Source organism: Chiloscyllium punctatum, chromosome 10 (genome assembly GCF_047496795.1).
Source record: "Chiloscyllium punctatum isolate Juve2018m chromosome 10, sChiPun1.3, whole genome shotgun sequence".
Lineage (NCBI taxonomy): Eukaryota > Metazoa > Chordata > Chondrichthyes > Orectolobiformes > Hemiscylliidae > Chiloscyllium > Chiloscyllium punctatum.
The window spans coordinates 11,813,854-11,834,264 of NC_092748.1; the positions used below are offsets into that span (position 1 = coordinate 11,813,854).

The window sequence follows — 20,411 nt, forward strand, 5'->3', positions numbered from 1 at the left end:
GGATAAGATGAACACACGTGGCAGGGAGAGAGGCAAGCACACAGGGGCTGATGGCAGGGGGGGGGGGGGGGCAGGGAAATGGGTGAGTATGCAGGGTTATTGAGGGCCTGGCGTGGGGGGGGAAAGAGGTGAGTGGGCAGGGAGGTAATGAGTGTACAGGGGTGGACAAAACTATTCACACTTAACAATTTGTCCTATACTACTTCATCCAGCAATGCAAAAAAGGAGTTTTGGATTACTTCAGGATTTTCCTGAACCATGTTTGATTAATTCATGACACCAGACTGAATTCCAAAGCTACGGTTACTAGGGAGTATGATGTGACTAACCAGAACTTGGCCCTGTAAATACTGTTGGGCCTTGTCGCTGTCATTTGGGAGTTTCTGAACTGATGTTACATCCTCCATCTCCCAACTAGATCTTCCCCCACCAACTACACTTCTCCCACTGCCCCCAAAACAATCATAGGACTGTTGTTGGTTTTACGAAATGGGCTTAAGTAAACTGTCCCTTTCCAATTCAGGGATTAAATAATCCATGTCCCACAGAAACACACCTGGACAGCTGGAAAGGCGGGCTGAATGGCAGATGCAAGTATGAAACCTATTGTGGCGCACACACACACTCTAAAGTTAGTATTAACTGAACAGTGAGTTTCCAGCTTCTGATTTGGTAGATCGGGAGTTCAAGTCCCACTCCAGAAATTCCAGTAATCTAACCAACATCCCCTTGATACTGCTGATGTTACCATCACTTAATCCCCAACTGTCAATGTCCTCAGGGTTATTACTAAACAGAAACTCAATTGGACTTGCCACATAAACATGGTGGCTGCTAGGGCAGATCAGAGACTAGGAATACTGTGGCGGATAACTCACCGCCTGACTCCCCAAAACCCATTCACCATCTTAAAGACAGAAGTCAGAAGTGTGATGGAATACTCAAATCTTACCTGGATGAGGGGGCCCCCAACACCACTCAAGAAGCTTGACACCATCTAGAACATCTTGATAGGCGCCACATCCACAAATACCCATATCCCTTACGGAGGCTCTGTAACATCAGTGTGTACCATCTACAAGCTGTTCTGCAGAAATTCACTAGATATCATAGAATCATAGAATCTCTACAGTGTGGAAGCTGGCCATTTGGCCTATCGAGTCCACACCAACCCTCTGAAGAGCAACCCACCCAAACTCAATTCCCTGCTCTATCCTGTAATCCTGCATTCATTTCTCATGGCTAATCCACCTAATCTACACATCCCTAGACACTCTGGGCAATTTAGCTTGGCCAATCTACCTAATCTGCACATCTCTGGACTGTGGGAGGAATCAGAGCACTCTAAGGAAATCCACACAGGTACTGGGGGAATGTGCAAACTCCACACAGTCAGTCATAAGAGTCTTACAGCATGGAGACAGGTCCTTTGGCTCAAACTAGTCCATGCTGACCCAAAATGTCCATTAACGCTAACCCCATTTCCCTGCACTTGGCTCATATCCTTCTCAATATTTCCTATCCAGGTATTTGTCCAAATGCCTTTTAAATGCTGTTAATATACCCGCCTCAACCACTTCTGCTGGCAGCTCATCCTATACGCATACTACCCTGTGTTTAAAAAAGTTGTCCCTCAAGTTTCCTTTTATCCTTTCCCCTCTAACCTTAAACTGATGTCCTCCAGTCCTCGATTCCTCAACCCTGGGAAAAAGACCAAGTGCATTCACCCTATCCATGTCTCTAATGATCTTATACACTTCTATAAGATCTCCTCTCGATCTCCTATGCTCTAAAGGACAAAGTCCTCACTTATCCAACCTCTCCCTATTACTCAGACCTTTCAGTCCTGGCAACATCCTTGTAAATTTCTTCTGCGCTCTTTCTCGTCTAATAACATCCTTCCTGAAGTAAGGTGACCAAAACTTAACACAATACCCAATATGCGGCCTCACCAATGTCCTGTACAAATGCAACAAAACTTCCCAACCTATACTCTATGCCCTGACTAATGAAGGCCAGTGTGCCAAAAGCCTTCTTCACTGCCTTGTCCGCCTGTGACTCCACTTTCAGAGAACTGTGAACCTTAACTCCAAGATCCCTCTGTTCCACTACCTGAGAATGGAATAGAACCTGGGTCCCTGGCACTGTGAGGTGGCAGTGCTAACCACTGAGCCACCACGCTGCCTTGATCTTTAGACTGCACGTTCCAAATCCACAGCCACTTCCACCTAGAAGGATAAGTGCAGTAGATATATGAGAACACCACCACATGCAAGCTTCCCACCAGGCCACACACCCCCGTGACTTGGAAATATATTGTTGTCCTTTCACTGTCACTGGGTTAAAATCCTGGCATTCCCTCCCTATGGGCATTGTGGGTCAAACTTCAATACGTGGACTGCAGTGGTTCAAGGAAACATCTTCTCAAAGGCAACAGGCAATAAATGCTGGCCAGCCAGGAATGTCCAGTGAATTAAATAAAAGGCTAAAAGGAGATAGAGAAGTATGTAGTAGAGCATCATCAGAGGAAGAATAAAGACAGTAACTAAAGGGTACAATTCTAAAGGAGATGCAGAGGCAGAGACCTGGGGTACATGTGTAAAGACCATCCACAATGTTAGTCCAAGAAAGTGGTTAAAAATGTATGCAGGACTCTGGCCGCTATTGATGCAGAGACTACAGAAGCAAAGAACTGGTGATGAAATTTTATATAACACTGGCTCAACCTCAACGGTTATCTACAGAAGAGAACTGCTAAACAAATCTCTCATCATTTCATCTTAAATGTGAGACCCTTGACATTTAAACTGTTTTCCCCGAGTTCCAGTCTCTCCCAAAGAGAAACATCCTTTCAGCATCACCTTGTTAAGTCCCTTTAGGATGTTGTAAAAGAATCATCACTCATTTTTCTAAACTACAATGAATACAGACCCAAGCCATGCAACCTTTCCTCCAACCTAGTTGCCAGCATTTTGCTCTGTGCAAATCAGTGATCAGGCCTGGATGTAACAGGCAACATGGCTCGGTACCACATATAGTCAGAGCTGTACAGCATGGAAAGCGACCTCTCAGTCCAACTTGCCCAAGCCAACCAGACATACTAAATTAATCTTGTCCCATTTGCCAACATTTGGCACATATTCCTCTAAACCCTTCCTATTCATATGACCATCCAGATGCCTTTTAAATGTTGTAATTGTACCTGTTTTCATCACACCCTCTAGCAGTTCATTCCATACGCCATCAGCTTCTGTGTAAAAACGTTGCCCCTTAGGTCCCTTTTAAATCTTTACCCTCCCACCTTAAACCTATGCCCTCTAGTTTTGAACTTCCTTATCCTCGGGGGAAAGATCTTGACTATTTACCCTACCTATGCCTCTCATGATTTTACATAATGTCACCCCTCAACCTCTGTCACTCCAGGGAAAATAGCTTTAGCCCATTCAGCCTATTCCTATAGCATAAACCCTCCAACCCTAGGAACATCCTTATAAATCTTTTCTGCACCTTTTCAAGTTTAACGATATCTTTCATATAGCAGGGAGACAGGAAACGAATGCAGTATTCCAAAACTGGCCTAACCAATGTCCCTTTCTCATTGTACTGAGCAATAAAGGCAAGTGTATCAAACACCTTCTTCAATATCCTGTCTACCTGCAACTCCACTTTCAAGGAACTATGAACCTGCATTCCAGGGTCTCTTTGTTTGGCAACATTCCCTGGTCCTTACCATTAAATCCTGCCCTGATTTGCCCTTCCAAAAAGGAGAATCTCACAATTATCTAAACTCCATCTGCCACTCCTCAGCCTATCAGCTCATCTGATCGAGGTGCCACTGAGCTCTAAGGTCACCTTCTTTGCTGTCATCTGCAAACTTACTAACTACACTTCCTATATTCACATCCAAATCATTTACATAAATGACCAAAAGCAGTGGACCCTGCACCAATCCTTGCGACATACTGTTGGTCACAGCCTCCAGTCTGAAAAGCAACCCTCCACCACCACCCTCTGTCTCCTCCCTTCAAGCCAATTTTGTGTCTAAATGGCTAATTCTCCCTGTATTCAATATGATCTAACCTTGTTAACAAGTCTACTATGTGGAAACTTCTTGAACACTTTACTGAAGTCTATAAAGACAACGTTCACTGCTCTGCTTTCAGCAATCTGTTTGGCCACTTCTTCAAAAAAACTCAATTAAGTTAGTGAGACATTTCACATGCACAAAGCCTTGTTAACTACCCCGAACAGTCCTTGTCTTTCCAAATACATGTAATATTCAGATGACATATCTACACTGAGACAATAGGAATAATTTAGCTATCAGTAAAATATATTTTGAGTCTCTGGATTTTTGTGATCAAAGCATTCCTGTTTTAATTAAAAAAGGATAATTGTTTTGCAGCACCCAACTTTCATTCCAGTTGTCATGTTTTTCAGGGTTATATTTCAATTCTATTGGCCAATTAATGCATCAGGCAATTTAAATGAAGATTTAAAAATAGACATGTACATGTCAAATAATATGCGGTCCTGGGCCAGCTGGCCATGACTCAGACACAACTGATTCACGTAATCATAGGTCAGACACAAACAATTCCTTCCATCCTACCCAGTGCCTTGATGTTCAGAGTCACCCAAAACAGCAGCTTTCCAATGGTGATCATGATAGAATTGTTCAAATCCAAGCTCCTCTCCTTTCCATCGACCACTGAACACACAAGCTGCTGGAAAACCTACCTACACATTTCTTCCACATCTACCTCTGGCCCAAGCTCACAGCCTTACCAGGTGGATATTGGATCATTCAGATATGACATGAAACAGTAATGGTAATCATTAGTGCAGATGATGAATCAAAACAAAAATAAAGTGTGAAAGAGGTAGAAATAAAAATATCGAAATTGGAAGGACATATTCAGGGAACATCAGGGAAACAGTTACAGCTGTAAAGAATTTAATAAAAATTCAGGAAAGCTTTACGGTCAGAGACTGGAAAGGAAAATAAAGTATTAAAAAATGTTGATGAAAAAAAGCGATTTAATAAGCATGTAGAAAAGTGCCTGGTTGAATGTGTAGTGTGTTGGACACCTGCTATTCCTACACATGATACACAGGGCACAGCCTGAACTCTACATCATTAACACTGCCAAACAGGAGACACAATGGGAGCTGGTGCATTTTGACAGCTAGGCATTCATAAGACACAGCCCTGAAATGTGATGGCTCTTTAGCTGCTCTGTGGGAGCTAGAAAATATGGATAAAGGTCACCAATCAGCTCCAATTTAGAAATTTATAATTCAGCAAGTTAATAAAAAGCCTCACCATCTTGAAACACCCTCTCCACATTCAGGCCATAGGTGGCACACGTTTCATAGTAGGTGCATCGCTTCAGATCGTTGGAAAGTTTCCGGGCCCTTGAGTCATCGATTACACGTGGATTTGCGGCACTGATGGCATCTGTGGAGAGACAGTATGAACAGCAGATTACCAGATGCTGAGCACTCTTTGTAGAGATAAACCAACCAGGATCCTCAGCACCTTTCTCACTGTAAGAGCAAGGGACTACAACATAAAACTATCTTCAACACGCCAAATCAAGCCACAGCGGTCTTCAGCAATTGACTTCCGGAAGATGTGAACAACGATTAAATAGGCAGATACATGGCTGACAAAACCTAATGCAGGGAAGTGCTAAGAGATGGATCTTTGAAGAAAAATTAGGAGGGGCAGCATAGCCTAAATGATACAATTTTACTGGGGACATAAGGACAAAGACAAAGGATTAATACACCAAAGGTTTTAAAGGTAGCGAGACAAACTGATGAAGCTATTGTAAAAACATACAGGAGTCTTGATATTACACAGAGACGAATAGGCTATAAAATAAGGAGTAAAAGCAACTGACAGCAGATGCTATATATCTGAAATAAAAACCAAGTGCTGGAGATACACAGGAGGTGTGGCAGTATGTGTGGAGAAATAAACAAGAGGTAATGCTTTAATGGGAGGTGATGGCCTAGTGTTACTCTCACGAGACAATTAATCCAGAGACCCTGGTAGTACTCTGGGGACCTAGGTTCAAATCCTGCCGTGGCAGGTGGTGGAATTTGAATTCAATAAATTTCAAATTATTGAATTTGAATTCAATAAAGTTGCTGCCTCACAGTACCAGGGACCCAGGTTCGATTCCACCCTTAGGCAACTGTCTGTGTGGGGGTTGCAAATTCTCCCGCGTCTGCATCAGTTTCCTCCGGGTGCTCTAGTCTCCTCCCACCGTCTGCAGATTAAGTGTATTGGCCATGGGAATTGCAGTGTCACTAAGGATTGGGGAGGGTGGGGAGGGCGGGGGGGGGGCAGGGAGGGCGGGGGGGGGCGGCGTTGGTTGGTTTTAGTCTGGGTGCCTGCTCTTCAGAGAGTCGATGTGAACTAGATGGGCCAAATGGCTTGCTTCCACACTGTAGGGATTCTATGATTCTATGACCATGAAACCATTGTTGATGGTTCGAAAAATCCAGCTGGTTCCTAAAGTCCTTTAGGGTAAGAAACTACTGCCCTTACCTGGTCTGGCCTACATGTGATTCCAGACCCACAGCAATGGGTGACACCCATATCCCGTGAATTAATTTTAAAGGAAGTCTAATATAACTTCTTTAGAACTAGACCCCAAATGTTGATAAAAACAAGGATGTGATGCTCAAGCATTATCAATTATAGGTTATATCTGAGCTGGAGTTTTGGACTTAATTTTGGATAACACACTTCAAGGCCTTAGCAAGGAGATTGACTCACATGGTATCATAAATGAAGGACTTTGATTGCGTGGTGAGATTGATGATGCTGAGTTCATCAGAGCAGAGAAGATTAAGCAGACATTTGATTGAAAATGCTGAAAATCAATAAGATTTAAGATCATTGGCAAAGGGATCAGAGCTTGCAATATAGGAACTGCCATTTTAGCCTCTTTCAGCTATTCAATGCGGTTATGACTGATCTATGCTCTAACTAGATAGACTTGTCATTGCCCTATGATCCTCAATGCCTTTGAGAACAGAAGTCTAACAAGTTCAAAGGTTCAAAATTAACTTTTGATTCTGTATCAATCGACACTTACAGACTATGGTTCAAGATTTTTACCACCCTTTATGTGTAAGAAACTTCTCCTAACTTCACTCCTGAAAGCTCTGGCTCGAACATCTAAAGCTATGCCTCCTCATCCAAGATTCTGCAGCCAGCAAAAATAGTTTCTTCAGCTCCTGTTTTCTGTTCTCCTTTACATTTTGAAACCTTTGACCACTGCATCTCAATTTTTGTAGTGCTTACTTTGGAGATCATTTATCGTTCTAAGATGCACACTCTCCAAGGCCAATATATCTTCCCTCAGGTAAAAAGAAATGCTTTTAGGCAGCAAGTTGTTATAATCTGGAATGTACTGCCTGAAAGGACAGGGGCGAATTCAATAATAACTTTCAAAATGGAAATGGAAAAGTTATAAAACAAAAATTTTCAGTATTATGAGGAAAGAACAGGAATGTGGGAATTATTATTCACTCTTTCAAGCAGTGAACAGGGACATAATGGGCCAAATGCCATCTTGTGCCACAAGATTTCATGGCACTTCATTGTTAAGCAACATAACTTTGAGAGGGCTGTCATCTAATACAATACCCACAATCAGCCAGCAGAGGACAGTAGCAACATATAAAACTTACAAGGTCACTTCATTTGAGGCAATTCAAAGAAGATTCACTAGGATGATCCCCAGTACAGAGAGATTGTCTTATGAGTAGAGCTAAACAGATGGAGACTCTACTCACTAGAGTTTGAAAGAATCAGAGGTGATCTCATTGAAACATATCGGATTCTTAAGGTGCTTGTGCTTAGAGGATATTTCCCCTCATGGGAGAGTCTAGGCGCAGAGGGCATCGTCTCGGAATAAAGGGGCACCAATTTAAGATGAGGAAGAATTTCTTCTCTTAGAAGGTTGAGTGTCTTTGGAACTTCTTGCCACAGAGAGCTGTAGGGGCAGACACCTTGTGTGTATTTAAGGCTGTGTGTTTAGATTAGATTATATTCCCTACAGTGTGGAAACAGGCCCTTTGCCCCAACCAGTCCTCACCAACCCTCCGAAGAGTAACCCACCCAGACCCATTTCCCTCTGACTAATGCACCCAAGACTATGGGCAATTTGGCATGGCTAATTCACCTGACCTGCACATCTTTTGACTGTGGGAGGAAACTGAAGCGCCCGGTGGAAACCCACGCAGACACGGTGAGAATGTGCAAACTCCACACAAACAGTCGTCCGAGGCTGGAATCGAACCTGGGACCCTGATGTTGTGAGGCCGCAGTGCTAACCACTGAGCCACCGTGCCACCCATTAATAGATTTTTGATCAGTAGGGGAATCAAGGGTTACAGGGAAAATGTAGGAAAGTGGACATGAGGAATGCAGGAACAGTCACGACCCTATTGAATGATGGAACAGGTTTGAAGGGCCAAATAGCCTACACCTGTTCCTACTTATGGTATTATGGTCTTAAAACGTAGAATAGTGCAATTCTAACAACAATAAAGTGGTGAAGAGCACTTACGTTGCTTAATTTAAATTAAAAGAGGAAACGGATCTGTAGCTAGATACATAGGCTTGAAGTAAGCTGCAAAATATTCCAGGTAAAGATTTCCTCTGATTACTACTTGTAAAAGACTTAAGGCTACATATAGCACACAGGTCAAATCTGTGAAATACATTGCAAATGATGGGCCACCCATTAAAATAGACATTTTCAACAACAATTCCCAATATTCACAGGGAGATCAAAGCACTGAATATTCACAGGCAAACAACAGCAAGCTAGCGTGGTGTGTGCCTAACTATACACTGAAATGGAAATAGTTATGGCAATTTACACTATTGAAACCTTCCATGAGTTTGAATGCTTTTATTAATCCTCCCCCTAACCCACCCTGCTCCGCAGGAGAGTTGCTATGAATGGTCATTTTCTCCACAGCTTTCTCAGTAATGTGGTGACTGGATCATCACCCTGACTCAACAACTGACAATCTAAAGCTCTCTGGGGCAGAGCATTCAAAGCTTCACAACCCACGTGAGGGAATTTCACCTCATCTCAGGCAGATATGGTAGATCTAAGAGTACAGCTTCTAATTTTAGGCTCTGCAACCAGGGACAGCAGTGTCTAAGTCTCTTACCTCATCAAACCCTCTAAGAATTCCGTATATCTTAACAAAATCTCGTACTTCTAAACTCCAGGGAACATTTGCCCAACACATTTGATCACTCCTCATAGGTCGAATGCCTCAATCCAGGCATTAATCTAATGAAATTATTGCACCTATTAGGAATGGATACCAAAACTGCAGTCTTAGCAAAACCCTATATATTTGTAGTAAACTTCCTTATTCACATTTGTGAACTCCTTGTAGCAAAGGCTAACACACCGTTTGTCTTAATTATTTATTGTATCTCATAAAAGGTCTAAAAATTAATAAATCTCCAGGCCTGGATGGGCTACATCCTAGAGTTCTGAGGGAGGCGGCTGAAGAAATAGTGGAAGCTTTGGTTGTAATCTTTCAAAAATCACTGGAGTCAGGGAAAGTCCTAGATGATGGGAAAATTGCTGTTGTAACCCCTTTGTTCAAGAAAGGATCAAGACAAAAGATGGAAGATTATAGGCTGATTTGCCTAAGCTTGGTTACAGGTAAAATTTTAGAATCCATCGTTAAGGATGAAATTTCTAAATTCTTGGAAGTGCAGGGTCAGATTAGAACAAGTCAGCCTGGATTTAGTAAGGGGAGGTCGTGCCTGACAAACCTGTTATAATTCTTTGAAGAGGTAACAAGTAGGTTAGACCAGGGAAACCCGGTGGATGTTATCTACCTAGACTTGCAAAAGGCCTTTGAAAAGGTGCCTCATGGGAGGCTACTGACGAAGGTGAAGGCCCATGGTGTTCGAGGCGAGCTACTGGCATGGATTGAGGATTGGCCGACTGACAGAAGGCAGAGAGTTGGGATAAAAAGTTCCTTTTTGGAACGACAGCTAGTGACAAGTGGTGTCCTGCAAGGTTCAGTGTCGGGGCTGTTTACTTTATATATTAATGATCTGGATGAAAGGACTGGGGACATTCTGGCGAAGTTTGCCAATGATACAAAGTTAGGTGGAACAGGCAAGTAGTACTGAGGTGGTGGGGAGGCTGCAGAAAGATTTAGACAGTTTAGGAAGTGGTCCAAGAAATAGCTGATGAAATTCAATTTGAGCAAATATGAGGTCTTGCACTTTGGAAAAAAGAATACAGGCATGGACTAATTTCTAAACGGTGAGAAAATTCATAAAGTCAAATTACAAAGGGGCCTGGGAGTGCAAGTCCAGGATTCTCTAAAGGTTGACTTGCAGGTTGAGTCCATGGTTAAGAAAGCAAATGTAATGTTATCATTTATTTCAAGAGGGTTGGAATGTAAAAGCGGTGATGTGCTACTGAGACTTTATAAAGCTCTGGTTAGGCCCCCATTTAGAATACTGTGTCCAGTTTTGGGCCCCACACCTCAGAAAGGACATACTGGCACTGGAGTGTGTCCAGCGGAGATTCATACAGATGATCCCTGGAACGGTAGGCCTAAAATACAATGAACGACTGAGGATCCTGGGATTGTATTTATTAGAGTTTAGAAGGTTTAAGGGAGATCTAATAGAAACTTAGAAGACAATGCATGGCTTAGAAAGGGAGGATGCTGGGAATTTGTTTCCGTCAGGTGGGGATACTAGGACTCGTGGGCACAGCCTTAGAATTCGAGGGGGTCAATTTAGAACAGAAATGAGGAAACATGTCTTCAGCCAGAGTGTGATGGGCCTGTGGAATTCATTGCCACGGAGCGCAGTGGAGGCTGGGATGTTAAATGCCTTCAAGGCAGAGATTGATAAATTCTTAATCTCGTAAGGAATTAAGGGCTATGGGGGAGAGTGCGGGCAAGTGGCACTGAAATGCCCATCAGCCATGATGAAATGGCGGAGTGGACTCAATGGGCCGAATGACCTTACTTCCATTCCTATTTCTTATGGTCCATTGGAACATTTTGGAATTCACATACAAGGAGACCAATGGCAAATCTTTCAAATAATTACAGGTAATTGATTAAAACTCACTGGCAAAGTATCTAGAGAGACATGGAGAAATGTTTTCACAGATGTTGGGATTTGGAACTTTATGTTACTGAAAAGATGGTGATTCGACAAATAATTTTAAACAGGACTTGGACTCACACCTGAGGAAAGGAATGTTCAGACAGTCAATGACAAAATGTGCACATGAGGGTGTAAGGACATTTGCTCTTTCAGTGAGCCAGCACAGGCACAACGTATGAATGATCTCCTTCTGCATAAGGTCGTACAATTCTAATTTTTCTACCAAAGTAAAAAATTCCAGGTTTTCCTGCCTCACACTCCATCTGTCATCTTACTGCCCATTCACTTAACCTGTCTAGATCTCTTTGCAGCAAGTTGGTGTAATTTAGTTGCTTAACAATGAAGTTCCTTGAAATGTTGCAGCATTTGGCCCATTGTGTCCCATGTTGGGTGGCATTTAATCAAGCAGGAAGGTGCTGGGTGGTCATGCACCCCTTCCCTGTCTCTCCTGCAAAAAAGTACTAAGCAGGAAAGCCCGTGGACAACATTTAAGTGGGCAATTAATGCGCATTAATGCTGATTCTCAATCCAGCAGTGGCAAGGGATACCATGTGAGAAGTCCAAAGAGCAAGTCCCATTGTTTGAGAGCATCTAGAGTTATTCCCTTTATTAATGTCACTCAGTGCCTAATTAAGGAATCCTGCATCAGGAAGGGAATCCTATTTGCCCTTGGTGCCAAACCACCTCCCTTTGAACTGGCCAGCAGGTTTTCGGGGGGGCAGGGGTGGTGGTGGTGAGTGGATTGCCTCAGTAATGTGTCTGATTGGCAGGCTTTCTGACAGCAAACTATGCTGAGCTCTCACCAGTTCTCCAGCTGGCAGGCAAAACCCCAGTCTCCTCCATTAAATACTGCCCACTTTGATGCCCTTTCAGTTTACATTCCCACTGAGCTTTTATATGATCAGCAAATTTAGGCAAGTTATTCTCAGTCCACTCTGAAGTCATCAATGTAAATTGAAAGTGGCTGGGTGCCCAGCATTGAAGCTTATGATACATGATTAGTGACATCTTGCCAGCCCAAAAATAATCCATTCATTCCTATTCCCTATTTTTAGTTCATCCGTCAATCTCTGATCCTATTCTTCTCATAAACTTAATCTTGGGAGATTAGCTCAATATAATACAAAAGACAAAATAACAAGAAAAATGGCAACGCTACACGGAGACAATTGCTCAAACCTGGCATGGCCAAATATATACTGCCTGTGTCTCAATATTCCAGTTCTTGCCCATGAGGTTGTGTCCTATACCACAGAGCATCAATTATAAATCACCTTGGTAACACATATTTCCTTACCTTGCGTCCCAACCAGTACCATTGGCATCTCTGTGGTGCTCCGATAGTTAGCCATCCTGGTGTAGTAATAGTAAACTGCATTGAAGCTGTTCTCATCCTCCAGACTGAAGACAAAGATAACAGCATCCACCCACATTGCAAACTGGAAAGAGTTGAGATCAATCAGTGAGGAACCGCTGAGGCAGATCAATGCAAAGAACATCTCCTATTCCATCCTTTTCACCACCTTCCTGCTAGTGGCCCCATCAAAGGTCTCAAATATACTCACCCTCTTAGTCCCATGCTAAGGAAGATGAAGGTAATATAAAACAAGGATTTCCTTCAAACAGCAAACACCAAGAGCTAACAGGTGCACTTTCTTTATCACACTCTTTAAAATGAATGGCTTTTAGGCTACTAACATCCACCTGACATTTGCAAACATAGTTTTTCAACTAATTGGGACATAAATTGCAAGTGATACACTGGACACTCTTAATTACTGACCTCTTTATTTTTATTTTGGAAATACAAGTTTGGCTCTGTTTATTCTAATGATTTGGCTAGAATACATAATCTTTTGCATTAAGTCCCATTACTTTCGGCCTGTAATCAATGATATGATGTGGTTCCAGAAATTTGTACTTGTCAACATGTGTAATGCTAAAAATCGAAATGCAAAAAAGTTACCAGGTTCAGATTATGTTTACAAAACCATATTATCAACCAGGCATAAGACTTCATGAGAAACAATATAATTCCATTGACTAAATCTCTCCAACCCATCAAGCTGTTGTTTAAGGATTCGAATTATTTACACTCACTACTCAGTGAAACCATGATGCCGTTTGGTATCTGTGTATTACAGGAGAAAGTGAGGACTGCAATGCTGGAGATCAGAGCTGAAAATGTGTTGCTGGAAAAGCGCAGCAGGTCAGGCAGCATCCAAGGAACAGGAGAAATGACGTTTCGGGCAAGAGCCCTTCATTCCTGAAGAAGGGCTTATGCCCGAAACATCGATTCTTCTGCTCCTTGGATGCTGCCTGACCTGCTGCGCTTTTCCAGCAACACATTTTCAGATCTGTGTATTACAATCAGGTGAGATAAGTCACCTAAACCATGCCTGACCTTGTCTCGAGGTCTTGCTCCATGTTCACTCTAAGAGAAGTGCTCCTGTCACAGGATTTACTTCACACTTATTCTTTATCTTTACCAGCACCAGCTGGAGTGCACTGTCAGTGGTTTCACTCAAGCATGTAACACAACTCAGCTTGCATAAGTCTTCAGAGTCTTTTTGTCAACCTTTCAAGCTGCCTCAGGATAAATCCCTTACTGCTCCTTTATCTGAGCCTTTACAGGTTGGAATTTGAAACTCCTAATTTACCCAAATCAAAAGGTACTTTCAAATTTCACCTATTTTGGATTATAAATGATGTTTTCACATAGTTTCCATTACGACACCAACTCTAAAGCAGACCCCACAGACAGAACACAACTGTGTTCTGAGATTCAGGGCATTCTGAAATTAACTATCTCAGGCCTTTGAGAAAAATAAATAGTTGGTCTTTTTGAAGTAGATGAGTAGGTATTCTAAAGGAGATCTGTCTTAACAGTAAATGTACAAAATCCACTTCAAGAGTCCTCAGTAGTGTTAAGCTAGCAGAAATTAATAAACTGCAATATTGACCAACATAACCCTACGGTTATCAATTTTAAAAAGGCATCCATTCACCAGTACCCTTTCATTTCTTAAATCCTTTCTCATGATTAAAGTGTTGTACAGAACATTGAGAACGTGACGCAAGGCTGAGAAAACATCTTCTGTGGTTTCTAAAATGCTAGTATCAAATTCAGCCTCAATTCTGGGATCAATCCAATTACAAATTCCTGCAGTCCCTCTGAAATCTCTTTTTCATCCACTTCACTTCCTGTTCAATTCTCCAAACAAACTCAGGTCCCAAACATGTTTTCATTCTAGACCAGCCCCAAAGGAACCAATGTTGAGACATGTGAATCATGTCTAGGAAAAAAAACCCATCATTAACAAAAACGAAACTTGAATTTACACAGTATTTCTCACAAGTGAACATCTCAAGGTGTTTTATGGTCAATTAAGTGTTTTTGAATTGTTGTCACTGCTGTAACGTAGGAAATGCAGCATGTGTGCAAGATCCACAAGCAGCAATTTGATAAATCAGCAAATAATCTAATTGGTAGTGCCTTCTGAGGGATAAATATTGGCCAGGATGCAACAGATATCTCCCCCGCTCATCTTCAAATTAATGCCATGGGATTTTTTACATCCGCCTAATCAGGCAGATCAGACCTCCGTTTTAATTCTCAAATGACAGATGGCACTCCCTCAGTACTGCAATGGACTGCCAGACTTGATTTTGTACTCAGACCCTGGACTGAGACTTGAATCCAAAACCTTGTGATTCAGAGATGTAAGTGCTACTGAGTGATGGCTGATAGAGGGGCCTGGACACTACTACTGGGTATGAGGTCAAAAGGCCAGGGAGGGTTAGGAGGAAGCCTAACGTGTCAACTTCTTTGAGCTTCTGTGGAAAGCCAAGCTGGTAATGACAAAGGTAACAAGAGCACCAATGTAAATTAACAACATTAAACCAAACTTAATTTTAATGGAAAGGGCTTTTGCCCGAAATGTCGATTTTCCTGCTCCTCAGATGCGGCTGTTGCACTTTTCCAGCACCACACTCTCAACTCTCATCTCCAGCATCTGCAGTACACACTTTCACTTAGTTAATTTTAATGGAGTCTAGCATGTAGGAGATGTGAGAGGCTGGATAATCTGTCACTGTTTCATTTTATTTGATTTGATGTCAAAAGGCAAAGTGATATCAGCCCATCATTACCCCATCTCAGTCAGGCCATTGTGAGCTTTTACTGACTACACATTTAGCCCTTTCTCTATGGATGCATAGGAAAACAGGAGTGTATAAGAGATTTTCTAACTACTGCAGAATTTTTTCTAACAACTGGCAATCGTGGAGGACTAGGGGAGGACTCCAAGTATATCCAAATAATCATTAATAAATCCAATAAGAAATTCTGGAGAAGCTTCTTTGCTCAGTGTGGTGAGAATGTCAAATTTTGCCACAACATGAAAAGGTTGAAGAGAACAGCACAGCCACATTCAAAGAGAAGTGAGATAGGCACGAAGACAAAAGGAAAAAGGATATGTTGACAGGGAAACATGAACTAGGGCAGGGTGGTGTCTTGTGTACAGCAAAACACCAGCACTGAGTTGTTGGGCAAAGTAGCTGAAGCAGTCTTCCTCCTGGAAAATATAACGTTGTTTTGAAAAATTTTAAGATTTCTTTTGTGTAAAGATGCGAAATTCCTTATAATAAGATATAATACAGCTCAAGTATGCGCACCAGACATACTAACTTATCCATGTTGGCACTCACTGCTTAAACAATGTTGAGCGAGAAACAGAAGATGGAAATAATTGGAGGTATAATCTGTCTCTGTTACATTTTATTTGATTTGATTTCCAAAGGCAAAGTGGTGGTGTTGACAAGGCCTGCCTTGAAAATACAGAAAGTTGATAGATAAAAAATCTGGTTGCCTGTTTGTAAATGCTCATTATAAGAATAATTTTACTTTGCAAACTGATGCTAGAATAAATTCAGCAATTCCAATTTTTTTTAAAATTCCAACATGTTAACTTGCACATTATCAGATTGGACAGGTACCAAATCCCAAAGCTGATGGCAGCAATTCCAGACACTTGGAATTTACCCTTCGTCGCTACCCATTCCAGTGTCTGGTGACAACAATTCTTCCCAGGCACAGGAAGTTGGTGGTACACTGGTATTGTAACCAACTGGCCATCCTTAACATGCAAAATTGGATACGTAAGGGTAATTTATTGGACTGTTTTCCATGTGCATTCCTGATGGTGTGAGGCTGGTTTTTGAGAGATTCATTCAAAGGATATACAGCTTGAGTATACATTGCTCCATTAGGAGTTTGGTACAGAGTACTACTGGATTGAGAATAACCGATTCCTTTTCTTCTAATCTCATCAGACACTGCTGTACTGTTCCCTGACCATAAAGAAATCCCAAGGTTTTGGGGCATATCAGGAGTGCACTGAGCAACACGAGTAATGTCCAGTACCATGCCTGGTGGGATTTAACTAGCGACGCTCCTCATTGGAGTGATTTGCACAGCAAGATTGGCACAACTTTCAAAAGGTATTCAATAAGATCCTACAGAAGAGATTAGCATGTAAATCTAAAGTGCATGGGCTTGGAGGGATTGTACAGATAGAGAGAAAACTGGCTGGCAGACAGGGAACAAAGAGTAGGAATAAATGGGGATCTTTCAGAAAGGCAGCCAGCGACCAGTGGTTGGACCCCAGCTATTAACTATATACATATTAATATACATTAGATGAGGGAATTAAGTGCAATATCACCGTGGGCGGCACAGTGGCACAGTGGTTAGCACTGCTGCCTCACAGCGCCAGAGACCCGGGTTCAATTCCCGCCTCAGGCGACTGACTGTGTGGAGTTTGCATGTTCTCCCCGTGTCTGCGTGGGTTTCCTCCGGGTGCTCCGGTTTCCTCCCACAGTCCAAAGATGTGCAGGTCAGGTGAATTGGCCATGCTAAATTGCCCGTAGTGTTAGGTAAGGGGTAGATGTAGATGTAGATGTAGGGGTATGGGTGGGTTATGCTTCGGCGGGGCGGTGTGGACCTGTTGGGCCGAAGGGCCTGTTTCCACACTGTAAGTAATCTAATCTAATCTAAAATCTAATCTCCAAGTTTGTAGATATCACAAAATTGGGCGGGAGAGTAAACTGAGAGGAGGATGCAAAGATGCTTCAGTGTGACTTGGCCAATGCAGTGAGTGGGCAAATACATGCCAGATGAAGTATAATGTGAATTAATAGGGACCATTTTGGAAAAAAAACAAGGAAGTAGATTATTTTCTGAATGGCAATAGATTTTGAAAGGAGGCAGTGCAATGCGACCTGGGTGTCCTTGTATAGTAATTGCTGAAAGTAAGCATACAGATGCAGCAGGCGGTGAAGAATGGTATGTTCATCTTCAAAGCAAGACGATTTGAGTACAGGATCACAGATGCCTTGCTGCAATTGTACAGGGATTTGGTGAGACCACACCTGGAGTATTTATGCAGTTTTGGTCTCCTTATTGGAGGAAGCATGTTCTGACTATGGAGGGAATGCAACAAAGGTTTATTATGCTGACTCCTGGGATAGCAAGATTGACATATAGAGAGAACTGGATCAACTAAGACCACATTTGTTGGAGTTGGAAGAACTAGGAGGGGGAAATCTCATAGAAACCTACAAAACTCTAACAGTACGATAAAGGATAAATGCAGGATGATGTTTCTGATGACCGGGGAGTCTAAAACCAGGGATCATGCTCTAAGGATATGATATAGGCCATTTCAGACTGAGATGAAGAGAAATTTCTTCACCTGGAGAGAAGCGAGCTATAGAAAGTGGTTGAGGTCACAACATCAATGTTTCCAAGGAAGAGTTAGATATGTTTTTAGGGCTAAGTAGATCAAAGGGTATGACGAGAAAGCAAGAACAGGATAACAAATAGGATGATCTGCCACAATCAAATTGAATGGTGGAGGAGCCTTGAAGGACAAAAATGTTTACTCCTTTTCCAATTTTTAAAAATTCTCTTATGGTTGGATCAGGTGTCAGATGCTCTCTAAACCCACTTACCCCCATTAGGGAGCACACTGCGGCTGCATCCTTACTGCAGAATGCAGAAACATCACTCTGTACCATGCCGGTACTGCAATATAAAGAATACCTACTCAGTTCTCAATTCCTCAGAGCTAAAGCATCATTAGGAACAGACTGAGTGAGGAGTTGTCAGGATGAATTGGGGCAGGATAGATTCATTAACTAGATTGGTGGATGGAGAAGAAAGAGTAGCAACGTGAACTGGAGATGTAGCAGTTGGAAGATAGAAGGGTGAGAGCTGAACTGAGAAAGAGAGAAGCAATACATAATTTATCAGATTCATGACAGGAAGATTAGCAATGTAACATGAAGATATTCAGCTTGTACCACAAGCTAATGAAAGGGAAACAGAAAAAGGAAGCACGCGCGCGTTAGAGATAGAGAGAGACACAGTGACAGACAGAGAGAGAGAGAGAGAGACAGACAGACAGAGACAGCCAGCGACAGAGAGAGAGAGAGAGAGCGAGACACAGACAGAGAGAGAGGTGGTGGGGGGGGGGGGGCGAAGAGAAGAGAGAGAAAGAGAGAGAGAGAGAAAAAGAGAGAGAAACACACATACATAGACAGACAGACAGAAACAGAGAGAGACAGCGACAGACAGACAGACAGAGAGATAGACAGAGAGAGACAGAACAGACAGAGAGAGGGGGAGGGAGTGAGAGGAGGCAGAGACAGAGAGTGAGAGAGAGAGAGACAGAGACAGAGAGAGAGAGAGAGACAGACAGAGAGAAACACTGAGAGAGCGAGAGACAGGACAGACAGAGACAGTTCCAGAGAGAGAGACAGACACACAGAGACAGAGAGAGAGACACAGAGAGAGAGAGAGAGAGAGACGGGGGGGCGGGGGGGGAGGGTCTGTGAAGTTGGAGCAAGAGAAAGGGGGAGATAGGCATCAGTAAGACAACACTGGGGAAACAGAACATGCAGGGAAAAAGCAAAGACAGAGAAAAGAGAGGATGAAACAGGAACAAGGTTCAGTCAAGAAAGATAATGGCTCTTAAGACAGCAGGAAGAAAAAGGAATGTTCACACTTCAAAAATATACTGAAGTGTCATACTGTAGCAACAGGATCTCTTGTTTCACCAACTTTTGAAATTTGTCATTACTTTAATTTTCCCCATGTCACTGACTCTTCAATTTTTCCAAAAGACACCCACTGTTGATTTTTACGCCTTAAAAGATGAATACCTGTCCACAGACCCACAGAAGTGAGCCAATTGCACTATCTAAAATCTAGGCTTTTTAACAAGCTCTCCTGAGAACTGATCATCAGTTAGTTTTACTGCTCACTGGGTTAATAAGTTACAAATGTAATTCCCAGGTCAGTACAAGACAAGGGCATAAACAATCCTAAATTTGCCTCCAAATCATCACAGAGTTATCTATCGGTTCAAAAAGCTCTTAAATCTAGACCATCAGAGGCCAGATCAGGATTCAATGTAGATTCCAAAGCAGCAAATTTGAATGATTGAAAAAGCCACCCAATTCAATAAACCCAGTAATAAAACAAGTGATGTTAGGTACAGTAAATGATTGACCATAGTGTCAAATGGATGGAATTTCAGTAATTTGACTTATTCCAATACCAGATGCATCCTGATCCCCATAGTAGTGCCCTTTTTTACAAACCAAAATTAGTAACAATAAGATCCAATGCTAATCATAAATTATTTAAATAAGAAATTTAATCCACTGTATTGGGATAATTCATTTTGATCCATTATCACAAGTTATAATAGACTTTATTCTTCCTTTACAAATGACGACAGCAGCAATTTTAAACAAATGCACTAATACAGTTCCCATTCCTGCACTACGGTGTTTCTTTGCATGTATTTTTAACAACAGAGCAACTCGTCCACTGCAGTACCTACCTGTGCCTCTGGAGGCCCTCCTTCATCTCTGATCAGCAGTAAATAACTCTGGCCGTCCACCACGATCTCCTTCTTAAAGCGTCCACCTATCGCAGAAACAGGTTACTGAGATGGGCAAAATATGGCTGACAGCAGACAGGTCAGGAAAAGGCACAAGGTAAAGGTAATACCAACTACAGGGCGCACATACTCTACACTAGCAAAGGATGGATGTTCTTGGTAACACAGACAGACTGTTGACAATGGCTGAGAAGAGACAGACAAATCGTGATGTGACCAACATCTACAGGTGAATTAGACAA

General features: G+C 42.2%; 1 protein-coding gene across 7 annotated transcripts in view; it reads right to left on the reverse strand.

Annotated features, from left to right (window-relative positions):
- agap1 (ArfGAP with GTPase domain, ankyrin repeat and PH domain 1) overlaps positions 1 to 20,411 on the reverse strand; it is a 759,171-nt gene that overhangs the window by 305,933 nt on the left and 432,827 nt on the right. For all 7 annotated transcript variants that reach the window (XM_072578526.1, XM_072578525.1, XM_072578524.1 and 4 more), the window contains exons 4-6: positions 20,110 to 20,195; positions 12,495 to 12,636; positions 5,327 to 5,461 (exon numbers count right to left, since the gene is read on the reverse strand). In XM_072578526.1, the coding sequence (XP_072434627.1) occupies positions 5,327 to 5,461; positions 12,495 to 12,636; positions 20,110 to 20,195 (363 nt within the window). The remainder of the gene's footprint in view (positions 1 to 5,326; positions 5,462 to 12,494; positions 12,637 to 20,109; positions 20,196 to 20,411) is intronic.